Below are 22,258 nucleotides of genomic sequence, written 5' to 3' on the forward strand. Positions count from 1 at the left end.
TCCTATAGCCGGTATGTACATGACCTCATGTAGATTTGTCATTTTAATTTCTGTTCTGTTCATTTGTTTTCCTTTTCCTTTACAACCCTGATGCCACCAATTTCTATCAATGTCTTCACTTTATTTTTCCCTTTCTTCAATCCCATCTAATCTTTTCAAAACAGATCAGTTTCATTAATTTTCTTCAACTGCTGTTCTAGTTGCTTCATCTTTTAATAACTCTATACACGTTCCACATCCCCTCCTATTTTCCTTCCTAGCACTTAAACTTAAGGGTGGAAGTCATTCTGTAAATTCTAAAGCCTTCCATTTACTAAAATGCAACCAATCTGTAGTCTATAAAGAAAAGGTTAAATGATAAAAAGGGATGAAGAACTGGAGACTGTGTACTTAGCAATGAAAAATTAATTAATAATTAGACTTAGCTAAAATTAGTATTCACTTATCCTGTACATTTTTTGATTGTGCTTTGTTTGTATCCCTCAGAACTGTCTTATATGAGTGCTGTCCTGGCTATATGAGGATGGATGGTACAAGAGGATGTCCTGCAGGTGCAAGCTTGTTTTCATATGGATGAGTCAGTATAAGAAACATCACAGCACAGGAGACTTTCAAAGATGGTCATCTTGAGAAATTATGCCTCTTTTTAAGAATTACTGCCTGAGAATACACAGCTTCATTTGCATACAGCCCACACAGTTAGAAATCAGCCAGCACTGAATTTGGTCATTCAGTTTAAGTTGAATTTCCCAGCTGCTTGCAATTGAGAGGAATGGTAGCTCCCAAAGCTGCGAAAGAACTTTTATTCCTATTTTCACCACACCCCAGAGTAACCTAAAAGCATACCAGTAAGGTTAGAAACCAAGGACGTGAGGTGTGGTATACCTAACTTCTGTTTATTCCTTTTTCCCTGGAAGATTTGAAACTTATTTATTAGAAGAGTGTTATAGGCTTTAAATAAACTAAGAACTGAAAATTAAGATTTATTTAATTAAATTCTTGATTTTCTTTATTTCTGCTACTATGCTTTGCATACATAAATTTAATCAAAGCAGGGAAGAGTAAACTGTGAAGAAATTTATTTCATAACTTCAGATCCTTATATCTGAGCTATGCCCTTTACATTCAGTAATAGAGTTAGGCATACCTGAGGCAGAATTTGTTCAGATGAATTAATTTTGCTTTAGATATTGACATTAGAATGAGGTCAGTCATACTCTAGAATTGCCTGTTACTCTCCATGGCCTTAAAAAGAGCCAAGAACAGCTAGCTCACACACAGATGTCTTGCTTCTCAACGCCTAGAAGTAGGAAAGCTGAATTCAGGTCTCATGTAGAGTTGTTTTAACTGTAAGCCTATGGATATCCTTACTCTCTGGATGAGAGTTTATGCATAAACCACACACTGGAAGAGCAAGAGGCCTTACAAGAACAATTCTACTCCACCATGACCAAATGAGACCCACTCCATCAAAATTTTTGTGATTATATATGGAATTTTCTCTTGTCCTTAATGGATAGACACCCATTTCAGGTTGGACTGGCACAAAACAAAACAGCTCTTCTAAAGAAAACATTACAATATTCAGTTTTGTTTGATCTAATCTTTCATTAAACAAACTGAAAAAATAAATAACAAGCAGATGTGTTTGGATGGTTTTTGAGTGTTTTGACAATAGAATTTTAATCCAAGTATAATGTTTTAATATTGGTTTAAACAGTTTCAGAAATGCAGTACTACTGTCCAACTAAAAGAAACAGAATACATTTGATTGTGAGAAAATGGATGACTGAAGAGTTTACAGTATTTTTATGTTTATTTCAGTTGCTCCTATTGATCACGTATATGGCACACTTGGTATTGTGGGAGCTATTTCCACACAGCAGTATTCTGACATATCAAAGCTGAGAGAAGAGATTGAAGGACGAGGATCATTCACTTTCTTTGCACCAAGCAATGAAGCCTGGGAGCAATTAAATTCAGTAAGTGTGTGTATGCTCATGCACACATATATGTGTTAAACTGTATTTCTCTTTCAGCTAATGTTGTTTTAGCTGCAAGAGATAGTCTATGATAAGGTAGACCAGAAAAAATACTGATATTTTAGATATAAAAAGACACTGGACAAGTTATAATAAAATTATTTTCATGTTTAACATGCATTGCTGAATCTAGAGAGTCTGAATTTGTTTTCAGTAGTACTAAGCAACTGTGTTTCTTCATTAAATGCTTCCATGAAAAATATGAATATTGTTAGTGCTATTAGCACAGTTTGGGGTAAATTCATAGGAATTCCAGTAATTGCATGATGTAGAGTACAACTGTACTTTGTCAGTGATTCAGGTGTCCTTTTAGTAATGTATTTAGGTAAATAAATATCGAATGAAAGCTCAATGACCTGTCTGTGGTGAGAATTCCTGTCTTCCATTTGTGAGCAAATCAGACTGAAGTATCATTTAAGTAGAGCCAGATTGACTGGTATCAAAGTTGTGTCTCCTAATAGGAAATATCCATTGCAGTATATATTGAAAGCATATGTTAAAGTAACTATATGTACATCTTTCTGACTAGAAGAATGTTTTGAATTCTCTAAGTAATTAAATTCCTTTCTTCTTCAGGAAATTCACAGGAATTTGGTTGACAATGTAAATATTGAACTGTATAATGCTCTCCACCACCACATGGTAAACAAGCGTATGTTGACAAAAGATCTTAAGAATGGCATGACTCTGGTGTCTATGTATAATGACCAGAAATTGCTTATTAACCATTATCCTAATGGGGTAAGTCTGCTCTCTTTTTTTTTTTTTTTTTGTTTGTTTGGGGTTTTTTTCATAAGAAAATTATTCAGTTATAGCCATTACTTTTTCCTTTGTTTCCTTCTATAGCTAAGAAAACTGGCTATAGAAAGTTTAACATCTAGCAAATCAGTTGCCACTGACAAAAATAGATAAATTTTCTCTTGAAAAAATTTTGTCTGCTATGTAGACTAATCATTAAGAAAGAATGTGCGTTCTTGCTGTTTAGAAATCAGAGTTCAAATGAAAATAAACTTTCTTCCTGAAAGACAAAGACTTTTGTGTCCAAAATAAGAATCATAATAAACTGGGGAGAAAATCTAGTATTAATCTTCATGTATTTGCAAAATAATTTTTACATCAGATCTTTAATTTCAATTGGAGTGCATGGTAGAAGCATTTAAGATCATAGGGGACATACTTCCTGTATTTGGCTAGAAAAAAAATAACTTATATAAATTCTAGAAATCTCCCAGTTAATTCACTCATCTTTGTTGCCTTAAAGGCATTGAAACTTATATGTTTGACTACAGCTTACATTAGTAAAAAATTCTCATACAATCACTGTATTAACCATATACCAAACCCAAAATTGAATAACTGTATTAAGAAATTAAACATGAATATGAAATAAATGTTGCCTGAATAAATCTACTGCTAGCTTCCCAGAAGCTTAGCCAGCCTTTGAAATCTTGCATGTTTTTACTTAAAATTTAAGATAAAAACTGAAAGAACAATGAATATGGAAAGTACAGTCCATACATTGCCCATCTGAAGGATCAGATTGCAAGTATATGATCAAACAAATGTTTAATGTTCTGCTTGATTGACCAAATATAGGTTGTTACTGTTAACTGTGCCAGGATCATCCATGGCAACCAGATTGCTACCAATGGTGTTGTTCATGTCATTGATCGTGTCCTGACTGCTGTTGGAAATACTATTCAAGATTTCATTGAGGTCGAAGATGATCTTTCATCTCTTAGAGTAAGTGGACAAAAATAAAAACACTTTTCTGGTCTTGTAGGGTGTTTTTATTTCTTTTCTATTTGTGTATGATAGTTGGAAGTGAGAAGGATTAGTTCAGAAAGAGAGAGAAAGAAATTCAGTTATGAGCTCCAACTAATGTTGCATATCTGGCTACATAAAAAGTAAAAGTATATTTTACATAAGGAATCTCTTTATTCTCTTTTGTGAATCAAATAATCACATCAATAGAACATAATGTCTCCCTGTACATAAAAAGTGTGTCTCCAAGCACTGAGGTAATGAAACGTGTGTCATAAGTTACCATCTGGTGCTGCTAGATAAATAAGAAAAAGTTCAAAATGGATGATAGAAAATGGTAAAAAAAACACAACGAATTCCAGAATCACAGAATCACAGAATCCCAAGGGTTGGAAGGGACCTAAAAAGATCATCTAGTCCAACCCCCCTGCAAGAGCAGGGTAACCTACAGTACATCACACAGGAACTTGTTCAGGTGGGCCTTGAATATCTCCAGTGTAGGACCTAACTAACAGCAAGTTTCAGCGCACCAGTAGATAACCATAAGAAAGATTTTTCTTGCAGAGAGGAGGCAGGTTTTTTCTGCCCAGGTTTCTAATCTCTCTTTCTTCTGGGAGATGAGTCTGCTTAGTGTAATGGGTTTTCATGCTGTACATGTTTAAAAGAATATGCCATGGTTTCACAAGTAGCTGTTGTCATTTTCTCTCCCCCATATCCTTAATTAAAAAAATCATAATAATTTTAAATGCAGGGCATAAATCTGGAAAACACCTTCTGAATCCCTCAAATCTAGTCCATGACAAGCAACCACATAATTTAATCTCTTTAAAAAAAGTTAATGTACAAGCAAACACTTCCTAGTTGCTAGGATAATGCTTGTTTTTCTTTCAGTTGCATCACATTAAACTCTGCCTTTCTAACGTTTCAAAGGGTGAATTCCCTGTTTATAGCACATACACTTGCCAATTACTGTGTGTTTGCACTTAATACTGCTTTAATGACTTTGGCTCCAAAAGCAACTGTGCTAATGAAACCATTCGCAACAAAATCAATCCTGAGACTCTAATATGGCATTTCTTTTAGGATGGTTATTCCCATCTTCCAATTCACCAGTTTCATATGCACTTTATCATTCTGTCTTGGGTTGAGCTAATAATATTTCATCTTTAACTGAGCAAATTCTTTACTCAAGTCCATATGTGTTCAATTGTACATATATTCTTTATCTAGAAAATCTGCAAATAATTCATATTGGCATACTCTGTTATAGTACCCTTTTAATCCATCATATATTCTCACAACTACTTCTTGAATGTCCAGAGCTGAGTAACATTTATAATTATAGAATCATATAATCATAGAATGGTTTGGGTTGAAGGGGACCTTAAAGATCATCTAATTCCAACCTCCTGCCATGGACAGGGACACATTCCACTAGACCAGGTTGCAAAACCCAGAGGTAATTTTTCCTAGTCTCAAGGCCTGAGATGGGATAGAATAAGATGTTTCAGTTGGAATTTGATCAAGGATCATCTAGCCTGATCATTTCAGGGCTCACCAAAAGTTAAATCATGTTATTAAGGGCATTGTCGAAACACTGACAGGCTTGAGGCATTGACCACTTCTCAGTAAAGAATGCTTCCTACAAGCCTGCTCAAGTGTTTGATCACCCTCTTAGTAAAGAAATGCTTCCTAATGTCCAGTCTAATCCTCTCCTGACACAACAATTGAACAATTCCCATGCATCCTATCACTGGATAACAGGGAGATCAGCTCCTCCCTCTCCACTTACTCTCTTCAGGAAGCTGTAGAAAGCAGGGAGGTTGCTCCTCAACCTCTTGCTGTGATTCAGAACTTCTTCCTTATGTTTAATCAAATTAGTCATACACCTGTAACATATTTTTTATTATTTCAAGGGCAACTTATTAGTTTTGTTCTGATTTGTCAAGATGTTCACATTCTTCGCTCAAAAATTCAGGCCAAAATAATTCCAAATTTTACCCTGTTGTCACCACTGTTAGAATTTGATTACTGTGTGCTACATTAAGGAGGTAACTCAGTCTATCAAGACACATTTTCCGAACAAAAATAGTTTTCTATTCCTTATTGTCAGTTTTGTCTTTCCATAACACAGATCTCAGTCTAGCATTAAAGTACCTGTGGGCACTTGGTAAAACAAGACAAATAATGGTTTTTGGTAATATTTTAAATAACCAGCATTAAAACCAAATTTATCTTCTAGGCTGCTGCCATCACATCAGATGTCTTGGATACCCTTGGAAGGCCTGGCCATTACACACTCTTTGCTCCTACTAATGAAGCTTTTGAGAGACTTCCAAGAGGAGTTCTAGAGAGGATTATGGGTGACAAGGTGGCTTCTGAAGGTATGTAACCCTTTTTTTCAAATGAGAAATATAAGTGAATAGATCAGGAGGTAGAAACAACATTATCCTACTGGCTCTGAAATTAAGCTCCTGTACTTTCATACATATTGGAGGAGTTATTTCTTTCATCTCTGATTTTTCCAATTACCTAATGATTAGAAGTCCCTGAAAACTTAGTTTCCGAAACACTGATGTTTCTGATAGTTTAGCTGCACAGTTACAATAGAGATTACTGCCTCTAGAAATGTAGGGCTAACAGAATGTGAGAGCTTCTCATAGCTTTCTCATCAACAGCTTTTTCATACAAAAAAGAAATGTTCTTGTAAAAGCTAAGTTTGGCCCTGCAAGTTGAACTGAATTTGTGCTATATATTCTGTCAAACTGTAGCAGTTGGCACACTTACTTTTTTGAGAACCACAGTAAATCCAAATAATAGCTGAATCAGTTATGTGAACAGTAATGTAATGGACCACTAAGAAATGGAAAGCTGCATTTCTGTTGTCTCCTTTATGCTCTCCACTGCACTAAACAAGTTCTCAATCATTTCATTTTAGCCTGATTAAGTCAGTCAATGAAGTCAGTCAAAGAAGAATGGTGAAAAGAGGGATCTGGGCTAACTTTAATGTGAGACGATAGCTAAAAATGGAATTCTGAAATAACAATTTTTTTGATGTGGCTTTTTATTATTTTTTTTCAATTTCACAAATTTTTGGCTGATTCTTTTGGTACTCACAGAGGATAGCACACTGAATCTCAGTCACTATAGAAAAGCATAACAAAATAAAAATCTGGGCTGGATTTTCATAGCCTATACAGTTGTGTACTTAGAGGTCTGTTTGGAGCATACCATCTACAGTCACTAAGTTATATACTTTGTTACATGCAGGTTGTCACATAAACTGTATAGTTACCATAATACCAGGGATGCCAAAGATGTTTGAGCATAGATGTTTTTTAGAGGCCTGTAGGATCAATTGTGACATAAATAACTTTCAATAAATTATCTATCAGTGCAAATATGTATGCTAGATAAGCTAGTAAACTATTAAAAATAGTGTAGATATTTTATCCCCCACATATATGTATGTTTTGTATATATATATGGATATATATAGAATCATAGAATCATAGAATAGTTAGGGTTGGAAAGGACCTCAAGATCATCTAGTTCCAACCCCCCCGCCATGGGCAGGGACACCTCCCACTAAACCATCTCACCCAAGGCTTCGTCCAACCTGGCCTTGAACACCGCCAGGGATGGAGCACTCACAACCCCCCTGGGCAACCGATTCCAGTGCCTAAAAAAAAATACTTGTATCTAAATACCTATATATTAATGTCCTGATCTTTTCTCCACAGCTCTAGTGAAGTTCCATATTTTAAATACTCTCCAGTGCTCTGAAGCTATCACCGGTGGAGCTGTCTATGAGACCTTGGAAGGAAACACAGTTGAAGTTGGTTGTGATGGTGAAAGTCTGACTGTGAATGGAGTGAAGATGGTAAAACGCAAAGATATTGTGACAAGCAATGGTGTTATCCATCTCATTGATGAAGTCTTAATTCCTGATTCTGGTCAGTGATGTGTATGAAAAGCTTCTTATACTGAAGATGTTTTCTACAATCTTACCTATATTCCCTCAGCTCTGTTGTTATGGATAAGCATGGAGAATCCAGTAAAAGGAATAAACTGTGTGTAAAAATGTTTTTTTCTTAATTGATTTGCAGCCAAGCAAGTCATTGAGCTTGGTGGTGCCCAGCAGACAACTTTTACAGACCTGGTGGCGCAGGTAGGACTCGCATCTTCTCTAAGACCTGAAGGACAATACACTCTTCTGGCACCTCTGAATGGTGCTTTCTCAGGTTAGTAGCCTTAAAAGATTATGCTCTGGATATCAAAATAAATAAGAATATATGCTACATATTAATATTTATATTTTTTATAGATGACACCTTAAGGATGGATCAACGCCTTCTTAAAACAATCTTGCAGAATCACATTATAAAAGTGAAAGTCGGGCTCAATGAACTGTACAACGGACAAGAGCTGGAGACAATCGGAGGAAAATTGCTTAGAGTCTTTGTGTATCGCACAGTAAGTTAAAAGGGCTTTCTAGCACTATGTGTACCAACTATGAAAATGAAGAATCATGAAAGAGTAAAAGACAAAGCTGAATAAAACTTCCAACTTTTACCAACATGATTATCTAGAAAAAGAAAATTCAAGCTTTTAGGCTAAGAAAGTGTGAAAATCTAATATTTATCAATAGGAACTTTGTTTGCATGGAAGACACTTTGCAAAAACAAAGCAGGATTCCATATTTGGCACTCCATTAGCTAATTTTTAACATTTTGTTTGTTTGTTTAGAACTAGTTAAGAGAATTCTCAAGGGAAACTAAAAAATCAAGTTTGGAAATATTTATACCATATTAACTTACTCCAGATTTTACTACTTTTGCTTTCTCAAGCAATACCAGATTTCCTGGCAAGAACACAAAATGTGACTGTAGGAAATACATATGAATCTTATTTTTAAATTTAGAAACCTGTTGGGAAGTATGTATCCATCTCATTTTATCAGATATGTTTAAATGTGTATGACTGTGCGAAAGCTGCACTTGTTTCTCTTTTTAATCAGGCTGTATGTGTTGAAAATTCATGCATGGTCAGAGGAAGTAAAGAAGGAAGGAATGGTTTTATTCACATCTTCAGACAGATCATCAATCCAGCAGAAAAGACACTGCATGAAATGCTGAGGAATGATAAGCGTTTTAGGTGAGTAGTGGTTTTGACAGCCCTGAGATTTCCCCAGAGATAACAACTCTAGGATATACAGCACAGCTGGTCTGAGAAATAATTGTGGACTGTGGGTTGTTGGATTTTGAGGAGCAGGGAGGGCAGGAAAGGCATAATTGCCTCCTCAAAAAAAAAAAAAAAAAACAATTGAGAAAGAAAATGTGGGAGGTTGGGGAACAAAAAGAAAAAGTGTTCTTCTCTAGCTATACGCTGAAAGGGCTCTCAGACTTAATGTTACAATGGTTGTTTTGGTACATAGTTATCTGTAAGACACCAGAGTGAGAGGAGTAAAAAGACAAAATTGGGTAATACCTCCAGAATTATAAATACAGCAGTTTCTGGTGCTTTAGTTAATTAGGACAATTCCATATGGGTGCAACATGAATTTATGGCCTTCGGGTACATATTTCTGTCTCTTTCCTGCAAGTATCTCAATACTTTCAGAAAGAACAACCACCCTTGTCATCTTTTCTTCATCTCTTTGATTGGTGGGGACTTAATTTGATGAATTCTGCTCTGATACAGTCTGACTTTTTTTTTTTTTTCTCCCCTTCAAATCTTTTTCTTTAGCCTGCTACTTTTAAGACTGTCTTTTTTTTCTGATTTCTCTCTTCCACTTCCGGGAATAGTGAGATCGTTGCATTATCAAATAATGAGGAAGCTAAATGTCTGGACCCAAGTGCAGTTTATTATTTTTGGTTTGTTTCTTTGTGGTAAACAGTGTTTTCCTCAGTCTGGTGAAAGCTGCAGATTTAGATGATGTTCTGTCACGACCTGGAGAATGGACTCTATTTGTTCCTACTAATGATGCCTTTAAAGGTTTGACTGATGACGACAAGGATATACTGATAAGTAAGTAACATAAGAAAAATAGAAATATAAGCAAAGGTAAAACTGAAGGGAAAGGTTGCTAGTGCTTTTCTTACACCAAAACTAATCTGATAAAACAGTTTACTTTTGACTAACGTCAGGTCATAGGCCATCCTTAAATTCATTCCTTCTTGGGGAATGGAGAAAATATCTTTTTGGAAAAAAAAAAACCTAACTACCTACCTGAATTTAAATTTAAACTTCAATCCTTGATATAGTATTATTCCAAGATGTAATTACCATCAAAGCTAAAATCTGCATTCATTTAATTAGTTTTAACTTGTCATTATTGAACCTTGCTATAATTTATATTTTTTTCTCAGCTGAAAAGTCTCTTCTATCCTCTTTCTTTTCTAGTTGTGGCCATTGCAGTAAAAGATATTTAATACTGACTTTCCTGTCATTCTTTTCTCTTCTCTGCCCAGTGATCTCTAATATCACTTGTGCTCTACAAGTTAAATATTTAATATGCATTGTTAAATTCAATTTTATGTAATTTCAATTTTATGTACTTTCTTTAATGTCATGCTTTATTACCATAAGAGAAGAAACGCTGAATACTCCATTACTCCTGCAGAATTTCCCACTAGAGAGGTAGACTGTGGCCATAGCACTATGACTATTTTTAGTTTATTTGAGAGTAATGTGGACATAGCTTGTGCACAAATACAGGAGGAGTGATTGCCTTGAATCCCACATCAGAAGGCCAGTCAGATTTTCCATTGCTGCACATTTTAGGCCAAAGTTTGATGACATGAAGCCAAATCCCGTGAATCCTTAATGCCTTCAAAGAATTCAGCTCAAAGCATTGATAAGCAGCAACCCAGCTCTCTACAGCCTTTATCTCACTGATAAGGCACTGTGAATTTGAATTACTTTTCTCTTTAAAGTCATGATAGGGTCTAAATTACCTTCTAGTGTTGTATGTCTCTAGTGACTAACAGTAAAATAACAACATAAATGACCATGCCATTGGATTATTTCTGTAATTAAGAATACAATTATATTCTGCTTTACAAAGGCTTTATGCACTGTCTTTTCCTGTCATTGTTACTCAGTTTCTACTTACTTTGCTTGGCAAAAGATATTTTAATTTACCCTCTTTTTTCCTTTCTTTTTTGTTTTTTTTTTTAAGCAGAATGTCTATTTTTTATGTCAGATTTCTTTCTGGAATTCTGTTTGTCTTGGCTTTTTTGAAGACATTACATTGCTTATTAAGGAACATAAAAACTTTTTTTTTTATCTGTAAGAAAGATACAAACCAAAGATTATTTTAACCAGTAGCTATTATGGCATAGAACAAAGCTAATCTGATAGTTGGTGAAATCAGCTTTTGAACGGCCATGTTTAACCTTTGCATGTAACTTGACGCTATCTATGAATGGTCCAGTCAGAAAATCTCAGTGTTAATTTTAGTAGGCAGAAGAGCATTTAATTGCATTTCAGTAGTAAAGTGAATTGCAGTAATATCTGTGATCAAAACAAAAGAAGAGTAAGAAAATTTTCTCCAAAAGAGACATCAGGAAAAAATCCTAACCAGCATTTTTCCATTGCAGTTTCATCAAGGCTGAAACTCCTAATAACAATCAATATCAGCATGTAATGTTAATATGAAACTTGTAATAGTATGGTCAATATTACAAGTAACGGTAATCAAGTGTGTTTTAGAACTGCTTAGTTATTACTTGTACTTTTCTTTTTAAATAGGAGACAAAAATGCTCTCAGGAATATTCTTCTTTACCACTTAACACAAGGAGTTTTCATTGGAAGTGGCTTTGAGCCTGGTGTGACAAACATTCTTAAAACCATCCAAGGAGGGAAACTCTACTTGAAAACAGTTAAGTGTCGAAAAAGAAGTCTCACTGATACATCCTTGTAACAGGGATTTGACATTCCATGTCTATCTACATTACAGAATGGGATGCATTTCTCTGAACATTATATTAGGGTTTGGGGTTATTTTTTTAATGTCCCTAATGATTTGTGTTCTCTTTTCATCTTTTTCCAGGTAAATGATACCCTTCTCGTTAATGAACTGAAATCAAGAGAATCTGATCTTATGGCAACCAATGGTGTCATTCATGTTATTGATAAACTCCTATATCCAGCAGGTGAGTATTAGTTAATGGAATTTATACACACTCTTCTGAATCTGTTTACATGTTATGTAGGTGAAATAATGCCAAAAAATATAATTCCTTTGAAGAGACAATTTCCATGTTGAATAAGAAAGAGAAAATTTACCTCACTACTCATTTTGTGGAAGAACCTTGGTTGAAACCATGGAAACTCTTCGAAATTCTGTGAAAGTCAATTAGATGGTAGACAACATGCCGTAGGCTATCTTTTCTACTCATATGGAAGAATGTATATGTACAAGTACGCATTTGTGTGAGTGTTTGAGAGTGATTACATCTCCTGATCATTATAAATAAAAGCAAAATGAACACAGATGTATGTTCTCTCTTACATGCCTATTTCTTTTGTCAGATCTGCCTGTTGGAAATGATCAGTTGCTCACAATCTTGAAGAAGTTGATTAAGTACATTCAAATTAAGGTACTCTTTGAATAATGATCCCTTTGTCTTTTTGGCAGGATCTGTGACACTATATACATTATAACTTGTAAATGATTTTCTGGTCCCTCTGTTTCTTCAGCAGACAACACATTCAATAGCTTTCAATTACCCAAATATAATAATGAGTCATACTCTGCAGTTAATAGTTAGAATTTATGTTTTTCAACACCAAATACTTGCAGAATATTTGCATTTGTATAACTCCAATGTGAACTGGCCAGAATCTGTTCTTTGGTTCAGGTATACTTTATCACTCCAGCAAAATTAATCACTTCTAAATTCTTGAGGCAATCTCTCTGTGAAAGAAATGCTGAGTGGCTAAATTGCTATGTCATTAAAGCCACCAGCCTCAATAGCATGTGGAGAAAAATAGGTGTCTTTATCTATCTCAGCTATCCTTTTGAGATTACATTTTCCCTCAACAATGAATGAGAGGATCTAAACAAACCTCTAGATAAATGAAGCAGTGCATCCTAACACTCATTAGGAAAATAGAAAAAAAGTGCTCTTTCTTTTCATTTTTTAAATTACTTTTCTGTATTTATAGTTTGTTCGTGACAGTACCTTCAAAGAGATTCCACTGACGTTTTACAGTAAGTTCATTTTAAATATTACCAGATGGGTTTGAGATTGCTTTTTAAATGTTGCCAATTCCAATCTTGAATCGCAGATCTATTTTGTTTTCAATCAAAAAGAAAGCAATTTCTGGGAAAGTAAGATGTGCCAGTGAAGCACAGGAAGAGAAAGACTCAAAGTAGAATATTTCTGGCTGCTGTGCTACTGTACATATTTTTTTGCTTTCCAGATGTGTGACAGGAAAATAACCCTGAATTAAGATATTCAGACTCTTTGGAGTAGGCAAGATACATATGGAAAGGATTGGTTGTTTTCAGTTTTCAGCCAAGGTTCAGTGTTTGGTGCATAGCAGAGTTGTACTGCCTCTCTCTTCAAGATGTAACTTTGTACTGTACTGACTGTCCAAGATGTAGCATTGACCAAACTCTGCATTGAAATGCTTTTTTTTTTTTTTTTCATAAATGCTTCCAGAGGACAGAATGTACCTATTTCACCTGTCTCCCATCCATGCAAATATGATGCTTGTGTGAGATGTGGTTATTCTAACCATTTTCTTTAGGGAGTAAATGTAAAAAATTAACCATTTTTGCTCTCTTGCAGCCTTTCTCAGGGTTTGCCTTTAGCTTCTACATATAAAGTAGAACCCATTGAAGCAATCTGTTAGAAAACAAAGGTCCTGCTGAAGCTTTGGCTTGTGAGGAAATGTGAATTTAGGCAGATGATGAAATTTCTATGGGATTCTACACACGTTTCTCAGTAGAAATGAAGACCATCACATGAGGCTTTTGAAAATTGAGAATGGAAACACTGAATTTAAAAGACTCTTGAAAGAAAAAAAGAAATAATCTAGCTTGATGACAAGTTGAATATGAGCCAACAGTGTGCCCTGACAGTCAAAAAAGCAAGCCATTTCCTGGGTGCGTCCAGCAACAGCATAGCCAGCCAGTTGTGTCAGGTGATTGTCCTACTCTGCAGTGCACTGATGCAGCCCTGTGTCGAGCACTCTGGGGCTCCTCAGCATAAGGACATTGAACTATTGCAGTGTGTCCAGAGGCAGGCAATCAAGAGAGTGAAAAGCCTCAAAGGCGAGACATCACAGTCTACAATTCCCTCAGGGGAAAAGCAGAGAAGGAGGTGCTGATGTCTCTCTGGTGACCAGTAATAGGACATGAGAAAATGGAATGAAGCTATATCAGGGGAAGTTCAGATTGGTCACTTGGAAAAGCTTCTTCATTGAGAGGGTGGCTGGTCACTGTAACAGGCTTCCCAGAGAAATGATCCTGGTATTAATTAAGCCTGTGAGTGTTCAGGACTGTCTTGGTGATGCTCTTAGTCATATGGTTTAGTTTTAGGTAGTCCTGTGAGGAGCAGGGAGTTGGATCATTGAATCCATAGGTCTTTTCCAACTTGAGATATTCCGTGATTCTATGATTCTATCTCCCATGGTGAGTGAGAGTAGCACAAGAAGCTACTCACGCCTGTGAGGTGAAGCAAGGGAGGTCAATGTCAGACATCAAGATGTAGCTGTTGATTTAGTTAAATGCGAAAACGGAAGGGATGAAACCTCTCTATCAGCAAAGGCTTCTCTACCATTGAATGGATACAAGTCAAATAACAATCTGTCAGAGTTATTCAATGAATATTTGAGTCTGTGTTAGGTGTAGAGGGAGAACTTGATCTCTCAAGGGCACCACTGTTGTGCTTTCCATTATGTTCTATCAAGTGTAAGACTAGTTCTGAATGTCAGAGGGTTTCCTCCATTTACTAGGTCAGCTCCTTGAAAAAAAAAGTGCAAGATTTTTATTTAAGATATGTCAGGGAATTGTGCAAATCTCTATGCAGGGAACATTATGAGCTGTTATTATTACGTGCCTTACATTATCATGGGTTTCATGACTAGTGGGTATCATAAGGCACAAAGGAAGGCAAATAGCATGGCAGCAGACTCTGTCTGCAGGTGACTTGTATACACCACCATTTAATAACTAGAATGGAAATCCGTACTCTAGATCCCTAGAGTTAGTTTTTCATCCATTGATATCTATTAATTTACCCACATCTTTTTGACCAGACCAAGTGTAACTGATTACCATGAAGAAACTATAAGAATGTGCTTTACATTCCATTTTCTATACTTTCAGAAATTAACATAATTGAAAGCAACGTTCAGCCCATCATCAGAAAGGAAGGTAAATGTGGCCACTAGTATATATATTTCTGTATATGTTCAAATACATATATAGAATATATATTGCATATATTTCTTTTATAGGATGCATTTTGTACTTAACAACTCCAGGACATTCAGCACTTTGCTAGAAAAGCAAAGATACAAATATTGCAATTAGAACTGGCTGAAACATTTTGTATAAAAATATTTACCACAGTTGTTCTCCCAAATGGATTCTCTCCTTTTTCTATGGGCATTTAAAAAAATAATTTTAAAATCATCTTTTTTTCAAACCATTTATATATGTGCCTGAAATCTTTGCATAATTTCAATAAAAACATATCTTTTTTAGATTAATTTTTCATTAGAACATTTTAAAAAGCCTTTTAATTAAAACTTTTTTATTGAAACAGTTTTTTTAAAAAATAATTAGAATTGTTTCTAATACTTTTAAGGAAAAAACAATATCGGTTCTTTTCTCAATGGTTTTCAATCAGTTCTAAATACCAATATCTGTCAGATGCCTGGGAAGGACAGTTAGCCAAACTTTTTTTTTCAATTTCTCAAGACAAAAGCATGACTTAAAGATCAGTGACGGAACTGAAAAAAACAGCAAGTGGAGCTGGCACTGCCAAAATCACTCATGATTCATAAGTTAACTAAAACACCCATCAGTTTCAAGAGACCAGGTATATAGCTAATGAGCTCCAGTTCCCCACCAAAATAGAAATGCTCAAAGGGAATCTTGTTGAGCCCAACTGAAGAGAAAGGCAATTTAAAATGTCCAAATTGTTTAATCATTGTTTCTGGGAGGACTCCCAGCAGAAATTACATGATCTTGCTTTTTCAGCAGCTTGTCTGTGCTTCATGCCACTTAGGATTAGCCACCATCTTGCATATATCTGCTGATCTTTACTGCCTAGTCTGCATCATAAGATCAGATCCACAGAACAATATAAATAGATAGATGATTGCACATGGCAATTCAACCAAGATATTTTAGAAATCTTCCTATGATAAGTGAATCACCCTCTGAATATACCTGTTATTTTATGTTAAAGACAGGGTATATAGTTTAGCTGATTTACATGATGTTTGGAAGTTGAAAGTTAACTGAAACAAAAAATTGAATGTCTGAGCACTTCTGTAGTCAAATGTACAACTAAATATTATTCACCAGAAAGAGAAAAAGTAATTTTATATGTTAGTGAGTATTGAAGAGTTTCCACTGCCATTACGGTATTTCTGCTTTGGAGCATGCTCCAGGGAATGGTCTCTGGCCAGCACGGCCTTCCTGCTGATGATTCAGAAAGAATCACCAGTAAAGCCAATTCTGGCCCTTCTGAGCTTACCAGGAGTAACAGGAGTGAGTAGCAGCTCACATCAAAACCACTTAAGCTCACGAATTTCTGCAGAAGAAAAGCTGGCAAAGTTGCATGTTAATTTGTGTAACATGTGTCAGGAAGTTCTCCAGATCAGGATGGAAAGAAGAGTTCAATAAAAAGAGAAAAACCACCAACACCAAGTTCAGAGGGTGAAGTCTGCCTTTTCCTATCTCAGTGTTTCCTACTTGAGTTTTGCTTCCATTTGTCCATACATAGGCAAGTTAAGGGGATCTAAGAGTTAAATCTGATTGAAACTCAAATCTTAATGGATTAAATTTTCAAAGGATTGATCTTAGAGTAGGTAGTATAGCAAACTATGGTTGTACGTTTTGTCTTGCATACATCTGCTGCATCAATCATATAGGAAGGTACAGTAATTTGGAAATAATAGAAAAAGCAGTGGGTTGTTCAGTTATTTAAAATGTAGAACAGATGAATAGAGCTGTATAATAACTAAGCATCATTATAATCCTGTCATATAATTTCATCTGCAGCAAATAAATGAATTATTTAGCTCTAAGTTCTAACTTAAACAATCATCTGCTGCAAAAGCAAACAAAAATGCGTGCTTGGATATGTTACTTTTGAAGGACACTAGTTAGCCTGGATTGTACTGTTTTCAGCAATTAACATCAGGCACATGTATTGAAAGCTACTGTTAGATCCTGGTCAGTAATTAAAAACCAAATAAATCTATGCAGTATTGACTTCTACATAAACTCACATAAAGAAAGGTTTTTAAGGGTTTTTTAATGAAAGTGAGAGAGATGGACTGCGTTAAGTTTCTAAGTCTGAAAAGTGAATAAAGGAACTCTCTGCTACAGCAAGTCCTTAAGTAGAAGTGCTGCTGTAACACTCGTTACAGAACTGTGTTATTCATGTTAAATGAGTGCATCAATGGTATGTTCTTAATTTATTTCATATCTGCTACTCCAGCTTGTCAGACAGATAACATTTGGATCAGTGTGGTCTATAGGGACTGCACAAGATTAAGAGGTTTGTTTTGGCTATTGAAACCAAGATGACCTCTTCCATGCAACTCAAAGAATGTCAGACATTAATGCTGATAGATATCATTACAGCTGTTCCAGTTGATCTCTGAAGTTTACTTTTATTTCTTTAAGCTGGGTGACCACTGGCTAAGTTTAATTGAAAACCCTCTTAAAACAAGTTAAAACACCCCCCAAACCAACAAATAATAAATAAATACATAAATTAACCATAAGGGAATTATGATTAAAAGACATAGTCTCCTCTTGGATACCTATACAGTTAGCTGCAAATAACAAGAGAAACATTTCTCTCTCTATTTCTTTTCTAAACTTTCATACAGTAGTTTGCACACTGATCACTCATGGAGCAATAGCTGTAAGATTCCAGCAGTGATTCAGGGTAGCCTTCTGTACCAATATACGTAGAGGAAGACTTCCTTTCAGCTTCTGAGGATCTGTCTTTCGCCTGAGACTTGTCAACAGATGTTAAAAATAATCAGATATGTAAAAATAATAAAATTGTAAATAGTAAGTATACAATAGGATCTGAATTTAAGATTGCATGGAAGTGCAAGATTGCACAGCATCAATGCAAATGGTTTTTCAGATTTTAAAAATCCTTTGTTATAGTGATTTGGTTTATTTAGGAAAGGGGGAATAATTTTAGCTTCATTTCAGCTCCATGGAATACCGTAAATATTTTTATGACTATGTAACATGTTGTTTTTTTCCTGTGTCACAGACCCATCTATCACACAACTCACTAAATTAATTGAAGGGGAACCTGAGTTCAAAATAGTCAGGGAAGGGGAGACAGTAACTAAAGTGATTAATGGAGGTTGGTATGCTTTCAGCAACTCAATTTGTATTAGTTAAAATCTGAATTATTAACTATTCCCAGTCAGTTTCTAATTATGTAGGTGATGTTCTGTTAAAAACCTGTCCTGTTTTTAACAATACGTCCTTGAGGCTTTGTAATGTTATTGCATCATTTCATTATCACTTGTGCATTTCAAAAACTTGGAATTTTTTTGCCTAGCCGTGTGCCATAGCTACAGTCAAGACACTGTTAGAAATATTCTGCATGCTGACATAACATGTCTCAGTTAAGAATTATTTGATGGTTTTTGTCCTGCAATCAAAAATGCAGTTATAATGTGATTCTGTGATAGAAAGGCAATTTTTATTAGCTAGAGAGGTAAACTTTGCCTTCTGCTTTGCTAGGGACATTGAAAGTTCACATCTAGGGTTTTTTTTTTTTTAGAGGAAAACAGCATCTGGCCATCCTAAATTTTGAGGAAACTTAGTTCCTAGTCTTTTCTGAACTTTTTTATCTTTTGTAAAATACGCTATAGTTTTTCCTTGTGTCCTTCAGTAAGTTACAGCATCTCAAAAACAGCACTTATAACACTGTTCATTACTTGCTTAATGTCTTCAATTTAAAAATCCTTACAGAACCAATTATTAAAACATACACCAAAATCATTGATGGGCGACCTGTGGAAGTGACAGAGAAAAAAGTAACAGAAGAAAGAATTATTCAAGGTAAATTATGCCAAGCTTTTCAAATTTATTAAAGTTCACCATTAGATACAAACATGATATAACTTAAATTTGGTCTTAATGCCTAAACTGCATTTCCTGAAGAGGTCATTTTCCCCTAATGCTTCCCACTGCCTATGTATGGCCCAGATTCTGGCTGTGTCTGATACACACACATATACAAGAAATGGCAAGAATATTTTAACAGAATGCAAAACAGTAAAAAACTGTCCTTTGTTTTTTCTTTTTTTTTGTCTTTGCTAAATGCCTAAGATGTGACTGCTTTTACTGCATTTGTTTAGTCTGGTTTTCTTTAAGATAGAAGACTTTTTTGTGTGTGAGTGAATTTTGGAGTTGTGTATCTCCAGGTAGGTTTCATTTGACCAAAGGTAGATCTTCAGTGTGTAGATACCTACTTCTGCATGTCATCCCAAGCTTCCTTGACAGCCATTTCCAAAGAGTAACATCTCTGTTTCTTTCTAAGGAAGGGCCTCTATTGACATTTGTATTCAGCTAATATAAGATAAAATTAATGTGCATCTGTGTGCTTTGATCTTCTCCCACACTAACTTTCAAACTCTTTGGCCAATTGCTCTTTTGCCAAAATACTTGATATTGGCCAATTTCAAGTATATTTGACCCAATAGAGAGATATTTCTTTAAGAATTCTAGAAAATTCACAGAAATTGAAAAGGGAAGAGGGCATATTTAAACAGTCTCAAGTTCTTTGCTAACACATTTTGATCTGCTTGGTTAAATATCAGTCTGAATGCTGCCATTAAAATTCTGTCTACCAGAGCAGCTGGAAAGACAGCACTATAGGATCATACAGCTTAGCAGGCAGTCATTCAAGCAAGAGAGAAATAATGAATGAAACTTAAATTATTCTCATATAACTATTTACTGCAATGGAAATAACTGAATGAAAAACATTAGTGGTTTCTAGTAAAAGTGGGTATATTTTTCAACATGAATATAAAATGACATTTTTCTCATTTTTCAAATTCAAATTTCACTAATATCCCACACAAAATGGTCAATGTAATGTAAAATACCAGTGTTTCAGACCTAATATTTTCCTCTCTTCCCTCTGTACTAGAAACTTATAAAGAATCTCAAATATTATTATTTGATGTTATTCATAGCAGTAATAAAAGCAACAACATCTATTTACAACAGTGGATCCAGACTCTTTTTGCACTTAGGAAATATGTAATTTATGAGGTAATGCAACAGAATGTTTAAAACTGTGTCTTAATTTAAGTTTGTGAGCAGATATTTACAGTATCTTACTTACTTTCTGTAAGTATGTTAAATTTGTCTAAGTACTTTCCTGAATAGATTTAAATACTCTTAGTAATTCTCTTGCACTTTGATTTGGGGCACAGTGAAAGTAAATGATCATAAAATCAGATTAAAGAATCTTAACTATGGAACCATCCTAAGTGTTGAATAGGAAAAAATTATTTAAAAGACAACCCTGTTATATCTGATTAAAGCACTGTCTCACACATCTTTTTTTCAGGTCCTGAAATAAAATATACCAGAATTACTGCAGGTGGTTCAGACAATGAAGAAAAGTTAAAGAAATTGCTTGAAGAAGGTTAGTATCCTTGTTTTCTTCCCTTCCTTAAAAAAAAAAAAAAAAAACAACATATTAAAAATTGTATTATTTAAGTAAGTACTAAATGGATGCTTCATGTTTTCAGCAAAGGTGCTCATACTGCAAAATCGTACCCAGAGATTAAACCTCAGAACTTGAGAAATATCTAAATCTAGTGTTCTGGTTTGAGTCTCTGATCTTCACATTTCAGCCATCCCCAGAGTTGATGCTGCCTGGCTTTAGTACATAATATGCTATGTTTCTCATAAAATAGTGTTTTCAGTGTTTACATGGAATTTAATATTATAATAGATTACTTTTGTAATTCAGCAAAATCTATGACAGGATTAATTCAGTAATATGCTGTTACAGAATTGTCAAATGTTTTCTATAAATCAACTTCTTGCCATAACCTGTATTCTATCAGAGGTTACCAAGGTGACCAAATTTATTGAAGGTGATGGTCATTTACTTGAAGATGAAGAAATCAAAAGACTTCTGCAGGGAGGTAACTCAGTGTACTATAACTAACGTTTTTGCAACAGGTTGTGATAACTGAAATGCCTCTCAGATATGTTGATCTCAACATTTTAAAGACTGACTTAGCAGAAGTGTAATTTTAATGGCATAAAAAATAGAATGCCATATATGAAGGGTCAGATGTCTGTGAAATGGAAATAACTACCAAAAATTGATTAATATTTTTTTTAATATATTGATCATGAAAAAAATATTGTATTTAGTGGTTTTCAGTCTTTAAAAAGTTATCTAATTAAAACTCAGGGGAGCAATGAAGATTTATTCCTCTGTGAACTTTTTTTTTTCCTCAATGAATTTAAATCTGTGAAAAGCACTTATGAAGTGGAAAGTATTATAATAGGCCAAATTCAACTTACTTATCAGTTCTTCAGAAATGAATATTCATTGCCCTCAAGTTAACAATTAAAGGCATGTTTAGCATCCTTCTTTCAGTGCTTACAGGCGATGGATATCAAGGCATTAACTATAATTCTCTTCAAATATAGCATTCCAAGGAATGGTTTTCTTTCCTTCTTGCTCTCTTAATTCTAACCGTTTTGGCAATATATAACCAGTAGCTGTAGAAAACTAGTAAAAGAACTTGTGCTTAAAATTAATCTTTATTTAAGAATTTGGAATGTTCTCTGCTTAATGTAGCTTAGAAAAACTACATATAATAGCAATGGGGAATAAAAAAAGAGAATTCAAGCGATGTGTTTGTAGTAAATGTTAGCTTAAAGCTGAGCCAGAAGCTCAAAAATACGTATGTATGTGTGTATATATGTTCCTCTTGGCATAAATTAATTGAATCCACTTCATCTTATGTTCAGTATTTACCAAGTTACAAACTAGACCACTAGTGAAGTACCTCACAGCCAGCTGTGTGTTCAATGAACTAAATCATGTAGCTGTTCAAAAACACTATTCTGTATATGTGTCTTCAGTTAAGTAAAAAATATAGCGATGCTGAACAACTGAACAGCTCTCCACTAAAAAGAAAAAAGACCCATGCTAGTTGGTAATAGAGTTAGTTTTAG

General features: G+C 34.8%; 1 protein-coding gene across 6 annotated transcripts in view; it reads left to right on the forward strand.

Moving 5' to 3' along the window:
- POSTN (periostin) overlaps positions 1-22,258 on the forward strand; it is a 37,059-nt gene that overhangs the window by 8,806 nt on the left and 5,995 nt on the right. For 2 of the 6 annotated variants that reach the window (XM_065678355.1, XM_065678357.1), the window contains exons 3-21: positions 487-551; positions 1,825-1,982; positions 2,619-2,783; positions 3,639-3,785; positions 6,049-6,190; positions 7,550-7,762; positions 7,916-8,050; positions 8,134-8,282; positions 8,827-8,963; positions 9,706-9,836; positions 11,562-11,692; positions 11,864-11,966; positions 12,346-12,413; positions 12,982-13,027; positions 15,152-15,199; positions 18,300-18,395; positions 19,013-19,102; positions 20,625-20,702; positions 21,130-21,210. In XM_065678355.1, the coding sequence (XP_065534427.1) occupies positions 487-551; positions 1,825-1,982; positions 2,619-2,783; positions 3,639-3,785; positions 6,049-6,190; positions 7,550-7,762; positions 7,916-8,050; positions 8,134-8,282; positions 8,827-8,963; positions 9,706-9,836; positions 11,562-11,692; positions 11,864-11,966; positions 12,346-12,413; positions 12,982-13,027; positions 15,152-15,199; positions 18,300-18,395; positions 19,013-19,102; positions 20,625-20,702; positions 21,130-21,210 (2,183 nt within the window). The remainder of the gene's footprint in view (positions 1-486; positions 552-1,824; positions 1,983-2,618; positions 2,784-3,638; positions 3,786-6,048; positions 6,191-7,549; positions 7,763-7,915; positions 8,051-8,133; positions 8,283-8,826; positions 8,964-9,705; positions 9,837-11,561; positions 11,693-11,863; positions 11,967-12,345; positions 12,414-12,981; positions 13,028-15,151; positions 15,200-18,299; positions 18,396-19,012; positions 19,103-20,624; positions 20,703-21,129; positions 21,211-22,258) is intronic. The other 4 variants (XM_065678359.1, XM_065678356.1, XM_065678361.1 and 1 more) reach the window with 4 other exon arrangements.

The sequence above is a fragment of the Lathamus discolor genome, chromosome 4 (genome assembly GCF_037157495.1).
Source record: "Lathamus discolor isolate bLatDis1 chromosome 4, bLatDis1.hap1, whole genome shotgun sequence".
Classification (NCBI taxonomy): Eukaryota; Metazoa; Chordata; class Aves; order Psittaciformes; family Psittacidae; genus Lathamus; species Lathamus discolor.